The 14882-nt window shown below is 46.5% G+C and overlaps 1 protein-coding gene across 1 annotated transcript in view; it reads right to left on the bottom strand.

The window, feature by feature from the left end:
* Positions 1-14882, bottom strand: part of LOC116981840 (chromobox protein homolog 1-like) — a 41177-nt gene that overhangs the window by 18450 nt on the left and 7845 nt on the right. The window contains exons 2-5 of the mRNA XM_033034972.1: positions 8545-8725; positions 7533-7707; positions 6603-6697; positions 4673-5843 (exon numbers count right to left, since the gene is read on the bottom strand). Of these exons, the coding sequence (XP_032890863.1) occupies positions 5699-5843; positions 6603-6697; positions 7533-7707; positions 8545-8725 (596 nt within the window). The 3' untranslated portion in view covers positions 4673-5698. The remainder of the gene's footprint in view (positions 1-4672; positions 5844-6602; positions 6698-7532; positions 7708-8544; positions 8726-14882) is intronic.

The raw sequence follows: 14882 nt of genomic DNA, 5'->3' as shown, positions 1-14882 counted from the left end.
AACACATGTTGTTGATCCATCCACAGAATAAATGAGCACTCATGACCCAGTGACTTAGCAATTCAATGCACTGCATAGATAGATGTACAGGGCTAAAGATCTAAGAGGAAGAGAAGCATCTCACAATAACCTCTGGTTTGTGCTTCTTCCCACAAGCCATCAGACTCTTGAACACTGCACAACACATTAACCACTACCATCTCTGGAGAAAAAGGATGGGTGACGTTTCAGGTCGGGACACTTCACACTAAAAAGGGGTCCCGGCCCGAAATGGCAATTATCCTTCTTGTTCAGAGATGCTTGTAGTAGCCATTTAGCTTAACTCAGTATGTTATAATTATAACCAGTTACCTTTAAGTTTATCTGCCTATAATTATGTGGGTGGGATTTATTACGTAGTCAGAGGCATGTTTGCGGCTGAGATTTTCACGCAGATGCACGAGTAGTGTTAGTTTTAGTTGAAGGAAGCATGGGGGAGAAGGCACAGCTTTAGACCATGCTGGAGTTTGACCATGCACGAGTTTGACCATCCATGGAGTTTGACTACGAGTAAGATTAAAATGTACTTAAACAAGAAGAAGTTTGGATGAATATCTTACTGTTTTTAGTGCAACAATAAAGAAACTATTAATTAAGAGATTGTGTTTTGAAGATTTATCTTTGGACGGCTTTGAATGTCTCGTGGAGAGCTCGCATGCATAACAAAATCTATCTCCTTACCCCTGTCTTCAATCATAGTGGCTAGAGGAAAAAATGCCTTGAACGATGTAATAATCTGCCACTACAATGCTGCCTGACCTGTCGAGTTACTCCAGCACTGTGTGTGCATCTTTGGTGTAAACTAGCATCTTGCGGGCTTTGTTTTGCTCTAATATTTATGTATTGAACTTTTTTATAGTTTATCCATTAAATAATCTATTGAGTGGTGTTTACAAACCTGCTGTGCTGCTGTAAGTAGGATTTCATTGTCCCGTTTCGATACATATGACAATACAGTAAAACACTGGAAGCCACTATATTGTCTTCTGGTCTGCACTGAGCTCCATGACCACTAGAGGGACATGTGCTACTGTGGACACGGAAGGTGCAGACACAAGGAACGCAGATGCTAGTTCACAAAAAGGCAGAGTGCTGGAGTACTCAATGGGGCACACAGTATCTGTGGAGAACATGGATAGCCAACGTTTTAAGTTGCGATTCTTGAGTCTGTTGGCGTTTAAAAATTGTCAGGGGAATACAGAGTTCTTGATTCCTCAACCTCGAACACAATCTCTGTACATTCACCCATTCTGTGATTTTATAAAAAGCACCCCCTCAGCCTTCTGTGCTCCAAGGAATAAATTACTCACCTGCCACCCTATAATAAGATTAAATGCCATTGAATAAGATTACAACCATTTTGATTGTAACCTCAGCTCCACATTCTATCATGGCAACCGGTCATCCTCCCACATAGCAGAGAAACATCTATCTCTGCAGTTAAAATATTCAGCTTTTGTTTACAACAGGAAACATTGCACAACAGGATTCATCTGCCTCTGAGACAAACATTCATTGAACTAACATGGGACACAGAGTGCTGGAGTAAATCAGCGGGTCAGGTAGCATCTCTGGAGAACATGGATATGTGACATTTTGGGTCGGGACCCTTAATCGAACTTAAATGGGTGGTCTATGGCATTTGACTCTCCCAGAGCCCACCACATCCCAGTTCAGACCCTCAGCATCTCAGACTAAGGATGATGCGTCCTGTGACCGGGAAATTGCAAACCAGGCTTTGGTCGCAAAGTTAAGGGTGAGAAATATTCTCACAGATGCTGCCTTGACCCCCTGAGGTATTTTTTGGGCATCTAATTAACAGCCAGAACCAGCAGGAGGGGGCCTTGTCTGCATTTTAAACTCTTGTTGTAGCTCAGAATCAGCCTTGGCTCCTTTGCCCAGGTTCCTTCTCTGTTCACCCCATAGAATCATAGAATCATAGAAAGTAGTTGCGAGAGTAGACCACCAGGTCCGTCGAGCCCGCACCGCCATTCGCTCATGGCTGAACACTAAACAGACACCCTTACCCACAAACGGTAGACACAAGACACAGAACACAAGACACTACCCTCCCCTTTATACCGCTATCTCCCCTCTCCACCCCAAGAACCGCGTGATCTCCTGGGGGAGGCAAAAAAAACGGATAAAAACCCAGGTCCAATTCGGGAAAAAAATCCGGGGAAATTCCTCTCCGACCCCAATCCAGGCGATCGACACTTGTCCAGGAGATCACTCAGGTCTTACTATACTAACCATACCTAGGTCCATATCCCTGCCCTCTCCCCGTAGCCCCTTATCCCCTTGGCAGCTAAAAACCATCTATTTTAGATTTAAATATATTTAATGTTTCTGCTTCCACTGCTCCCTGGGGCAGTGAATTCCATAAATTAACCACCCTCTGGGTGAAGAAGTTCTTCCTCATCTCAGTTTTAAAAGAGCCCCCCCTTATTCTGCAACTATGTCCCCTAGTTCTAGTTTTCCCCGATCATTGGGAACATCCTCGGTGCATCCACCCGATCAAGGCCCCTCACGATCTTATATGTTTCAATGAGATCGCCTCTCATTCTTCTAAACTCCAAAGAGTAGAGTTCCAGCCTACTTAACCTTTCCTCATATGTCAATCCCCTCATTGCAGGAATTAATCTTGTAAACCTTCGCTGCACTGCCTCCAGGGCTAGTACATCCTTTCTTAAGTATGGACCCCAGAACTGTACACAGTATTCCAAATGTGGTCTCACTAATACTGTGTACAGCTGCAGCAAGACCTCCGTGTTTTTATACTCAATCCCCCTAGCAATAAAGGCCAAAACTCCATTGGCCTTCCTGATTGCTTGCTGCACCTGCATACTAACTTTTAGTGATTCATGTACTACTACCCCTAGATCCCTTTGCGTTGCATTACAACGCAGCTCCTCCTCATTTAGAAAATAACTTGCCCTATCATTTTTTTTCCCAAGTGAATGACTTCACATTTATTAGTATTAAATTTCATCTGCCAAGTTGTTGCCCACTCACCTAACTTATCTATATCCTTTTGCAGACTCTTCCTATCCTCCTCATCCCCTACTTTTCCTCCCATTTTTGTATCGTCCGCAAATTTTGATATATTACACTTGGTTCCCTCCTCCAAATCATTTATATAAATTGTGAACAACTGGGGTCCCAGCACCGACCCTTGCGGAACCCCGCTAGTTACCGGTTGCCATCCCGAGTATGAACCATTTATCCCCACTCTCTGCTTCCTATTTGTTTAGCCAATCCTCTACCCATGCTCATCTCCCCCACATGAAGAGTTAATGAAGTAAAGACTGCAGGTCTGAAGTAACAGGAAACGCTGGACATTGGAGACCAGCTACAAGCAGAGATCGGACAAACCTGGATTGTTTTATCTCAATCACTGGAGGATGAGGGGAGACCTGGTAGAGGTATATATCAATTATGAGGGGGCAGGGTAGACAGTCAGAACCTTTTTTACCCAGGGTGGAAATGTCAAAGGCTAAATGGTCACCATAAAGTGAGAGGCGCAACGCTTAAAGAAGATGTTTTAAAATAAGGGGTGAACACGCCCATACACAGTGAATCATTTGCAAAAGAGTAGAACACATTCAAAGCTGTTTTTTGGGTTTTATTACACAATAATATTTGCTCGCCTGTTTAGTGACACACAGGGTGTAGGAGCAGTATTACAATATTCAATAGGGATTCTACAAAAACAGATCCTTTAAAACCAGCTAAAATCAGATCTCCCCTCTAAAAGACTACACTCGATGATTAAATGCGAGTCAGACAGAAGAGCTGCAATGTATGAAAACTAGGAAAGTGATACTAATACTGTAGTTTCCATGCTCTGTGTTTCTCTTCCACAAATACCTCAGACACAAACATATCCCCACCCTCCCTCCCCATCCTGTTTAAAAATTACTATTGAACACAATTAGTCGTACTCCAATAACACATGAACTGTCAAAATCAATACCAGGTGTGTGAGAACAATGGATGGCGGAGACAGCTAGCTGAAGGAATCTCCTCCATGGCCCCCGCATACAGTACGTGGATTATATCAGATGCTGCCCCCACTCCTCCCGTGAAAAAGTCAAATACAAACAACTACTCGCGCCCCCCCCCCCCCCACCACCCCCCTTGCGTGGCTTCCGTTCAGAGCAGACTATGGCAACCCTGCAGAGAGCAGAGGGGCACTCCCTTTAGCTTGACCTGTGACTGTTACTGGCTTGGCTGAGCGGTAGTGGGCAAGACAGGTTTCTCCAGCTTCCACGGGGGACAGAATGCCCTCTCATCATTGTCTACTGACACTGGTCTCAGCTGCCCCAGGGAGGGAGACACACACACACACACACACCAATAAACCCACGCTGTGTTTGTTGCCTATACCCCTCCCGGGCAGGCTGGACATTGAACTAAAGAGGACGAGGAGGCGGTTTTGTCAATCGTTGACGATGCAACGGTTTCGCGGGATGGAATGAGAAGCTGCTGTCGTTGAGGGCAGCGGCCAGCATCGTGCGTGTGTGTATATCCAGCTCTGTACCTGTTCTGGTGTCGCTTCCCTCTGCCCGCTCTGTGCCACGTTTGGTGCCCAGCCTCGGCATTTCCCAGCTCACTGGTGGAGACGCATCACCTACATTCACAACCCGCCCCTAACCTAACCATAACGAGTAGAGAATACTGGAGAGGCAGAGATCAACACGTGGGACTGGGGGCCCAGAGGTAAAACTCCAATTGAGACAAATACCTTAAAACACTGACTCACTCACCTTGCCCGTTCACACAGTCGCAGAGCGATGTCTCTCCGCTGTCTGCACCAAGCCTCAGCACCACTCACAGGCCCAGGCACCGACAAGCAGAAGCCCATTGACTGTGGAGAATGAGTGAAGCAAGTCGCAGAGAGCACAGTGTGGCTGTGATGCCGACTGGGTCCAGTAACAGATGAAGGCCGTTAGCAGCCTGGGATTGTAACTGTACAGAATGAAGCCCTAACCCACTGTCTGTGCTTCTGCCTCCTCATTACCAAGCAAACAGCGCGGGCCCAACAGAAGCAGACTTTCACCACAATGGAAACATCACTGCAGGATGGAGTGTTGGGGGTGGGGGGGGAGGCAGTGTCGGTCACCAAGCCTCCCACAGGCTGGTTGGAACAGCAATCGGTCAGGCATTCATCAACTCACAGTGGAGAGTACACAACATGTGAGTCTACCCTGAGCTGCTCTTCAGGTCCAAGAAGGTGCAAAGGGAGAGGAGGACTGGAGGTGCAATCTGAGCTAAACCCAACAAAAACACTGCACTAAAAGAGGCTGTAAATTAAATCAGCACCTGCAGACTCCTTTTGCTTTCACGGGCTCAAACCCGATGCTATAAGCCAAGGCAACTAATCTACAACTCATTGGCTTCTACAATTAGTTATTACCCCCAAAAACCTGGAGAAAAATAAAACAGTGAAATTAAAAATAAGTCATGCTGGATTTGAAACACAACCTGCCCGGCCCCTGGCAGTCAGAGGCAATAAACCAGGTCCGAGAGGAGTTGAGAGAAGTATCACCCGGAGAACTATACATCTGTACAACTGAAAACCACGTCTGCAAATGTCGGGATTATTTTCTCGTCGTGTAAAGTAGTAAATGGGAGGTGTGTGAGCCCCTCTGCTCCGTTACTTCTCCTCCTTCTTGTCCTCCTCCCCCTCGGTGGGATAGGAGTGCCACGTTAGACGCTCCTCGTAGAACGAGATGACCACCTGCGGGCAATTCACATTCGCCTCCTTTGCCGGCACCAAGTCGGCCTCGTCTGAGTTTTTCCTGCACGGGAGAAGCAAATGCCGACGTTAGCAATCCCCTCTTCAACCACGACCTCAAAGAACTGCAGCCGATGGCAACCGGAGCAAAACACAAAGTGAAGGAGGAACTCTGGGTTGTCAGGCAGAGTCATATGGAGGGAATGGGCAGGTGATCTTTCGGGTCGGAGCCCTTCTACAGACCTTGGGTGTTGGAATGAGCTGCTGCATGGAGGAGGTAGTTGAAGCAGGAACTATCACAACCTTTAAGAAACATTTGGACAGGTACATGGATAGGACATTTAGAGGGATATGGGCCAAACGTGGGCAGGTGGGACTGGTGTAGACAGGGGATGTTGGCCGGTGTGGGCAAGTTGCGTTGAGGGCCCTGTTTTCTCGCTGTGTGAATCTAGTCAGGAATCCAGTGTTTTATTGTCATACGTCCCAAAGAGAACACATCAGGCAGATGGGATCAGTTTAACTTGGCATCATGTTGGGCACAGACATTGTGGGCTGAAGGGCCAGTTCCTGTGCTGTTCTATGTTTCATCATCGATGTCCACCCAGGTGCGGGATGGGGAGGGCGACATGGATAACTCAAGAGCTGGAGGAGGAGTGAATGGTGAAGAGCCTTGGCGCTGGTCTGATATCCCTCGGTCACCATCAGGTAGCTCGTTTGTTCAGCATAATCCGCCCCCCCCAGCCCGCACCACATAGCTCACTCAATCACTTCATCGCAGCAGGGTTACAGGTACCAGAGATCGACTGTAATGCTGCAAACTCACCACTTCATGAGGAACATCAGCTCCCCGCTTGAATCTGTCGCCCCGATGATACGCTCCGGTTCCAGCTCTCGGGCAAACCCTCTTGGCTTCTCCTGCTGCAAGAGAAACAGACGAGAACGCAATGGGCAGGGGGACACGGTGAGCACGGGCAATCTGACCACCTCCCCAAGCACGGAATCTAGGCAAGCCAATACAGGGAAGATAGACACAAAATGCTGCAATAACTCAGCGGGACACGCAGAATCTCTGGAGAGAGGGCATGGGTGACGTTTCGGATTGAGAACCTTCTCCAGTCTGAAGAAGGGTCTCGACCAGAAACGTCAACCATTCCTTCTCACCAGAGATGCTGCCTGTCCCGCTGAGTTACTCCAGCATTTTGTGTCTATCTTCGGTGTAAACCAGCATCTGCAGTTCTTTCCTACAAAAGCCAATACAGGGGACAGGGTCCCTCCATCGTGGCTGCATAGAGCAGAGAATGTCCAACTTGGAGCCTTGTCTGCAGCTCTGGTCACCAGACTGTAGGAAAGCTCCCTCGACTTCATCTACACCATCTAAGAATAAGGGGTCGGCCATTTAGGACTGAGATGAGGAAAAACCTTTTCACCCAGACAGTTGTGAATCTGTGGAATTCTCTGCCACAGAAGGCAGTGGAGGCCAATTCACTGAATGTATTCAAGCGAGAGTTAGATATCGCTCTTAGGGCTAACGGAATCGAGGGATATGGGGAGAAAGCTGGAACGGGGTACTGATTTTGGATGATCAGCCATGATCATATTGAATGGCGATGCTGGCTCAAAGGGCTGAATGGTCTTCTCCTGCACCTATTTTCTATGTTTCTATTCCCCCCACCTGCCCCTCCCTCAGGAAAGCTTCCTCTGGGACTGACCACAGGTTGTGTTGGTCACCCGCTGTGGCAGCACCTTCACTGACCTCCTCCCTCTTCTTCTTGTTTTTATTTTCCTCTGTTTCCGTATCAGACTCTGCTTTCCGCTTTGGTCCCTCTGTTTTATCCACGCCATCGTTTGCTATTTTCTGGGACTGCAGGAATTCTGCGATGAGGTCGGGGCAGTCCAGGTTTTCCTCCGGCTCCCACGTGTTGTCATCACTGCAAAATAATTCCAGTCACTGAATACCGACACTTGGACCTGAATCATTTAGTTCATCAACAGCAACCGCTGAGCTGTGAGCTACTTGAACAGCTTCCAGTCCAATAACACATGTTGTTGATCCATCCACAGAATAAATGAGCACTCATAACCCAGTGACTTAGCAATTCAATGCACTGCATAGATAGATGTACAGGGCTAAAGATCTAAGAGGAAGAGAAGCATCTCACAATAACCTCTGGTTTGTGCTTCTTCGAACAAGCCATCAGACTCTTGAACACTGCACAACACAACACTAACCACTACAATCTCTGGGGAAAAAGGATGGGTGACGTTTCAGGCCGGGACACTTCCTCACACTAAAACGGGTCCTGGCCTGAAATGGCAATTATCCTTTTTGTTCAGAAATGCTGCCTGACCCGTCGAGTTACTCCAGCACTTTGTGTGCATCTTTGGCGTAAACCAGCATCTTGCAGCTCCTTGTTTCTACTCATTCCTGACCCAGTTTCCACTTGACCAATAACTCTGAATGGAAATTTGTTACACTCGCTGCTTCCTGCTACTGGAAAGATCACTCAGCATTGAAATAAAGAGCCAAAACCAGGCTGGCGTTTGTGAATGTGTAGGCAGGAACGGCAGATGCTGGTTTAAACCGAAGACAGACACAAAAAGCTGGAGTAAATCGTAACAGGCAGCATCTCGGGATTGAAGGGATGGGTGACATTTCGGATCTGAAGAAACGACCCAAAACATCACCCATTCCTGTCCAGAGATGCTGCCTGTCCCGCTGAGTTACTCCAGCTTTTTGTGCCTATCTGCTGTTTGTGAATACTCACTCCGAGAATCCTTTCCATTTGAGCAGGTACTCCACCTTGCCCTTCACTATGCGCCTGTCCAGCACTTTCTCCACCACGTACTCCTCCTCCTCCTCCTCCTCCACCAGAACCTCCTCCGCTTTCTTCTTGTTCGGCTTTTTCCCCACGGTGTCCAGTCTTAAATTGAGAAGCGAGGCGGAGGCTTAGAAAGAAAAGTTTAATTGCATTTAGAATTTGGAAATGATCAGAACATTAATCCACAACTTCTTTGAATTTTCTGAAACCATTTTACTGATACATGGACTCTTATTGGACATCCAGTATCTAGACGTTTATCATTTGATGGCCAGCATGGAGAGTTGGATTGAATGGCCTGTTTCTGTGCTGAATTACTATCATGCAAGCTACTAATTTCAATCTGCTTCACATGCAAAATAGATTACTTTCAATTTGCAGGATCTTGACCTGATCAATTAATGTTAATATATTTTTTTGTAATCTCATTAGCTATACTTCTTCCGATCCTTTGCAGTTTTGTGAGACGCTTTGTTTTGCCACCAAAATTATTCATAAATACAGTAGACAGCTGAGGCTCCAACTAGTTACATTTTGCGGAAGATATTAGACCAAATTGCTGGAGTAACTCCAGACAACATTTCTGGAGAAAAGGAATAGGTGACGTTTCGAGTTGCAACCCTTTTTCAGTTGACCCGAAAAGTCACCTACTACTTTTCTCCAGAGATGCTGCCTGGCCTGCTGAGTTACTCCAGCTTTTTGTGTCTATCTTCGGTTTAAACCATCATCTGCAGTTCCTTCATATACAGTTACATATTGCTGATAGGAGAACAACCCCTTTATACATACACCAACTCCTGTTGCTCTAATTAAACTAACAAATTACTTTCAGTTCCATAAGACTTAAGTTGGTGGTTGTTTTTTTTTTTAATAAGGGTCTTTTCTCTGAGCCTCATGCACCAGATAAACAACATTCATAAACAGACCCCGATCCACTACTTTGCTATTTATTCCCTCCCCCCCCCCCCCCCCCCCCCCCCCCCCCGCCCCCCTAGAGGTGAGCAACAACTTCAAGCCCACGGTGGCGCATTAGTAGAGTTGCTGCCTCACAGCACCAGAGACCTGGGTTCCATCCTGACTATGGGTGCTGGCTGTACGGAGTTTGTACGTTCTCCCCGTGACCTGCTTGGGTTTTCTACGGGTGCTTCAGTTTCCTCCCACACCCCAAAGACCTACAGTTTTGTCAGTTAATTGTCTTTGGTAAAATTATAAATTTTGCCTAGTATGTAGGATAATGTAAGTGTACGGGGATCGCTGGGCCAGAGGGCTGTTTCCACGCTGTATCTCTAAACTAAACAACACAAAGCAAAGAGACTGCAGATACACAAAAATGCTGGAGAAACTCAGCGGGTGCAGCAGCATCTGTGGAGCGAAGGAGATAGGCAATGTTTCGGGCCGAAACCCTTCTTCAGACCCTGAAGAAGGGTTTCGGCCCAAAATGTTGCATATCTCCTTCGCTCCATAGATGCTGCTGCACCCGCTGAGTTTCTCCAGCATTTTTGTGTACCTTCGATTTTCCAGCATCTGCAGTTCCTTCTTAAACATAGAGACTGCAGATGCTGTAGTCTAGAACAAAGACTCCTGCTCTAGAGCTCAGTGGGCCAGGCAGCATCTGTGGAGGCAAAAAGCACAAGTCACCATTTCAGGTCAAGACCCTGCACTACGACAGATGGGTCACAACCTGAAATGCCGACCCACATCTTTAGCCTCCACAGATGGTACTTGACCTGCTGAGCTCTTCCAGATTTCTCTGTCTAAATCCATGCTGGGGTTTTCCAAACATTGTCTAAAACAACGTGATTTAATGCATTATCCTTCTAGAATCGGGAGGAGGAGCCATCTTGGAGGAACGGCTGCTAACCAGCAGTCGTCCGTTAAACTCGCTTTTTAAAAAGTTTTTTTGTTAGTCCTGTCTCGTCCGTTTGGAGAAATGGACTTTTTAATGTGGGGGGTAGGGGGCAATTTTATTTCTAGGTCCCTACCTGGTCGGTGAGGCAGCTTTTTCTCCGGGCTGCCCGTCGACCCGTCCTCGCGGCCTACCAGCGGGCTTGGAGCGCCGTTTCCTGGCGGGGACCGCCCAGCACCTCGGCCTCGGTGGCGGCACAGCGCTGGAGCGCTATCGTGGAGCGGAGCGGGCGATGCCTTGCCTGGGTCGCCGCGCTGGACCGCCGAGAGCAACACCTCCGGGCTGCGGAGCGGAGCGGGCGGCGCCGATTTCAACATCAGGAGCCTGGGAGCTCCAAACCGGCGCGGCCTTGTCGGCTCCGGAAGCCGCGGTCTACAGCTTGGAAGCGGCCGTTCCAGGTGGCCCAGCCGCTGAGAGGACTCTCCCGACGCCGGGGCAAGACCACCCGGTGAGAACGGCCAGGAACATCGGGCCTCCGTAGAGGCAACTGCGGTGGCAGGCCTGACTTTGGGTGAACTTGGGGTTGGGGACTTGACATTGTGCCTTCCCCCACAGTGGTATCCATTGTGGGGGGATGATTTTCTGTCTCTACGTAATCCTGTTAGTCTTTGTCCAAGATGGCTGCCGTGAAGGGAGAGTGGACGCTGGCGCGCTTTGGCTGCCGCTGCTCTCTCTTTACATTGTGTTTTTGATTTTCTGTTTTTGGACTGAATTCTGTTTTTAGTTTGTGTCTCTGTGATGTCTTTATTATTTATTTTACTCTGATTATATGTTTATATTCCTGTTAATCTATGTAAGGTGTCCTTGAGATGTCTGAAAGGCGCCCAACAAATAAAATTTATTATTATTATTATTATTAGAATATAGCAGCAAAATGCTACATTGCAAGGCACAAAGTATTGGAATAACTGAGTGGGTCAGGCAGCATCTCTGGAGAAGGTGACCTCTCGGGTCGGGACCCTTCTTCAGAGTTCACATATCCGTGAGATACAATCATCATTACAAAGAAGGTCTGCTTGCATTCACCTAGCTCAGGACTCCCGAAAAATAAAGGAGCTGCAGTAAAGGTGACAGACACAGAGGAGTTCCAACAGAAAAAAATCATTAAGAGTCAAAGAATCAGAGCACAGAAAAAAGCCCTCCCGTCCAACTCACACATGCTAACCAAGATGCCCCATCAACGCGGGTCCCACCTGCCTACGTTTGGCCCATATCCCTCTAAACCTTGCCATTCATTTATCCGTCCAAATGCCTTTTAGATGTTGTAATATATAGTACCCGCCTCACTACCTCCTCTGGCAGCTTGTTCCATATACCCACCATCCTCTGTGTAAAAAGTATTGATGCTATTAACATCAGGGTGACCAGGAGAATTTGTAGGCAATTATCACTAATGCACAAATCAAGACAGAATCCAAGAACAAGTTTATCTATTTTTAAAACTAGACCAGATGTGGCAGGACATTAGACAAAGCCCATGAGGTAAAATTAATTTCAATCCCCGCCCAGCGACACCACTGGATATTAAAAGGAATCGTGATTTCAAACCAAAATCAAACATTGAAAACAAGCATCTAAAATAACCATTAGAGTGACGCAGAAAGCGTGCACCCTAGTTCATTACAGAGTCAGAGATTTCAATATTACCTCTCATTAAAAAGCTGTCACTCTCTCCCCATTTAAACTAGCAACAAATCTCATTTAGAAAAAGACGCAAAGTGCTGGAGTAACTCAGCGGGTCAGATTGCATCTCTGGAGAACATCGATAGTTGACGTTTCTGGTCAACTCAGCATCCTTCCCGAAGAGTCCCGACTCTGAATGAAGAAGGGGACTGACTTGATGCATCACCGATGCATGTTCTCCAGAGATGCTGCCCGTCCTGCTGAGTTACTCCAGCACTTTGTGTCTTTTTGTAAGCCAGAATCTTTTGTTCCTTGTTTCTACAACAAATGTAATTAAATGTTTTGTAAAACCTTTCCCCCAGACTAGCTGAGGAAGAAATGAACATTCATGCACTGGTGATCAAAGATCTGATTACCAAATCGTATGGCTAAACCCTGCCTGGGAAAATTGGTATGCGTAGGAGGCAACTGCAGATGCTGGTTTAAACCAAAGATAGATACACAAAGTAAATTTTACAGGCTGTTTAAATCACATTAGCGATTACTCGCAGCACATTTAAAGTGCCATAAAAACTGCTTGAATGTGCAAATTGCAGCACTTTGATATGCAAGCTCAGTGCGAGAGTTCAGGTCTTGAGTCGATCTTCATTCCCCCCACTTCCATCCAAAAATCTTTGAGCTGGGCCCTGCCTCTTCAGTCCTGCTGGGATGTTAATGTGCAACTATAAAGTCAATTAGATCGCTCCTCAGAAGTTGATGACAACTCAGGACCTGACACAAACCAACTTTTTCGTTTTTAATTTAGATACAACGCACCGAGTCCGCGCCGACCAGCGATCCCCATACATTAATACTATCCATTAGGGGCAATTTTACATTTATACCAAGCCAATTAACCTACCTGTCTTTGGAGTCCCTTTTGTCTGCAGTTTCTAGATGATCACTGGGAGAGCAAAAAAGAGCTGGTGGAACTCCCAGAGTTAGGCAATATCTGTGGAGGGTAGACCCATCTGTGGAGGGTAGAGGTGCTGCTGACCTGCTGAGTTACTCCAGCACTTTACCTATACATGTTCTCCAGAGATGCCGTCTGACTTGCTGAGTTACTCAAGCACTTTGTGTCTTTTTTTGTGTAAACCAGCACCTGCAGTTCCCCGTTTTCACAATCAACGCCTGCTGGATTTTGGATGCAAACAGCAATGGTATACTCTTTACTTCAACCTTAGTCACAAACCAATTTTGGGTTTCTTACTAAAATTCCACGACTCCTCAGTTTTAGTTTTGCTTGACAACAACAATTTTGGGGGGGATTTCATTATATTTTGAGGTACAATATTTAGAGCTAAACTCCAGTTAATTTGACAGGCGCAGACTGATGCATGTAACAGTATGTCTAAGTTACATCACTGCAGACCTCACACTGGTAGTACAGTACAGCATTCTGTATTCTGGTAACACTATATTGACAATTCCCAGTTCTCTGACCATTCTTACTGTCTCCGACTATATTATATCTGTTTGCTTTGTCGTTACCTTCTCCCAACTAACAATTATCTATTCTACATTTTCCTTGATCTCCATTCCCTGTTCTCACACCATACACTTCCTTATCTATGTATCTCCCACTCCCCTGATATCAGTCTGAAGGGTCTTGCCCCAAAACTTCACGCGTTCCTTCTCTCCAAAGATGCTGCCTGTTCCACTGAGTTACTCCAGCGATTTGTATCTGTCATTGACAATTCTCAGTAAATCACATGAAGCAGAGTAGTGCAAGTCTAGTATCATCTCACCAAGGATCAACAGCAGGTAACGTGATGCAGACTAGTACGCATGGCTCAATGAGCCAGCTGCCTTTCAATGATAGTATTCCTGCCTCAGCATCACAAGGTTGCAAATTCAACTCCAAAAAGGGCACCACAATGACACTGCGGTAGTTCTGCTGCCTCACAGCACCAGAAACCCAGGTTCAATGCTGACTATGGGTGCTGTCAGCGTGGAATTTGCACGTTCCTCCGACTGCTTTGGTTTTGTCCAAAATCCTAATGACATCCCGGTTTATAGGAAGTGGGTTAACATAGAACTAGTGTGAATGGGTGATCGATGGTCGGCATGGACTCAGTGGGCCGAATGGCCTGTTTCCAGGCTGTTTCTCTAAACACCTCAGTCACCCATGTTTTACCATTAATGCAGCACCAAATTAGATCTGCACTATCAGAGATGATGCCTTTTGCACAAATACAAATCTGAGGCGCTACATGTCTTCTGAAGTGAACATTAAACCCTCACAAGGGTTATCTCCTAAGACTTCTAGCAATATTGAAACCTCAGTATACATAACCAAGAGCACGTTTTCTGGCCAATATTTATTTGCCATTTGCAGGAGGTATCAGTTTAGTTTATTGTCACGTGTACCGAGGTACAGTGAAAAGCTTTTTCTTGTGTGCTAGTCAGCGGAAAGACATGATTACAATCAATCCATTTACAGTGTATAGATATATGATTAAAACATTTTTTTAATGCAAGGTAAAGCCAGCACAGTCCGGTCAATGATAGTCCGAGGGATATCAAAGAGGTAGATAGTAGTTCACTCCCTCTCTCTTTCCCCACCTGAGGGACCAGTCAAGGCAACATTCCCACTAAGTTGCAGCCTAGAATCAGCTTGGATTGAAGTCTCCAGAACCCACAGCCTCCTGGCTCAAGAGGCGAGAATGCTTGATGCGCCCGGGCCACGGCCAGCTGCTTAAATGCAGCCAGTGCT

The sequence above is a fragment of the Amblyraja radiata genome, chromosome 16, assembly GCF_010909765.2.
Source record: "Amblyraja radiata isolate CabotCenter1 chromosome 16, sAmbRad1.1.pri, whole genome shotgun sequence".
Lineage (NCBI taxonomy): Eukaryota > Metazoa > Chordata > Chondrichthyes > Rajiformes > Rajidae > Amblyraja > Amblyraja radiata.
The sequence above is the reverse complement of the archived record's forward strand: the minus strand, read 5'-3'. Positions and strand labels throughout refer to the sequence as shown.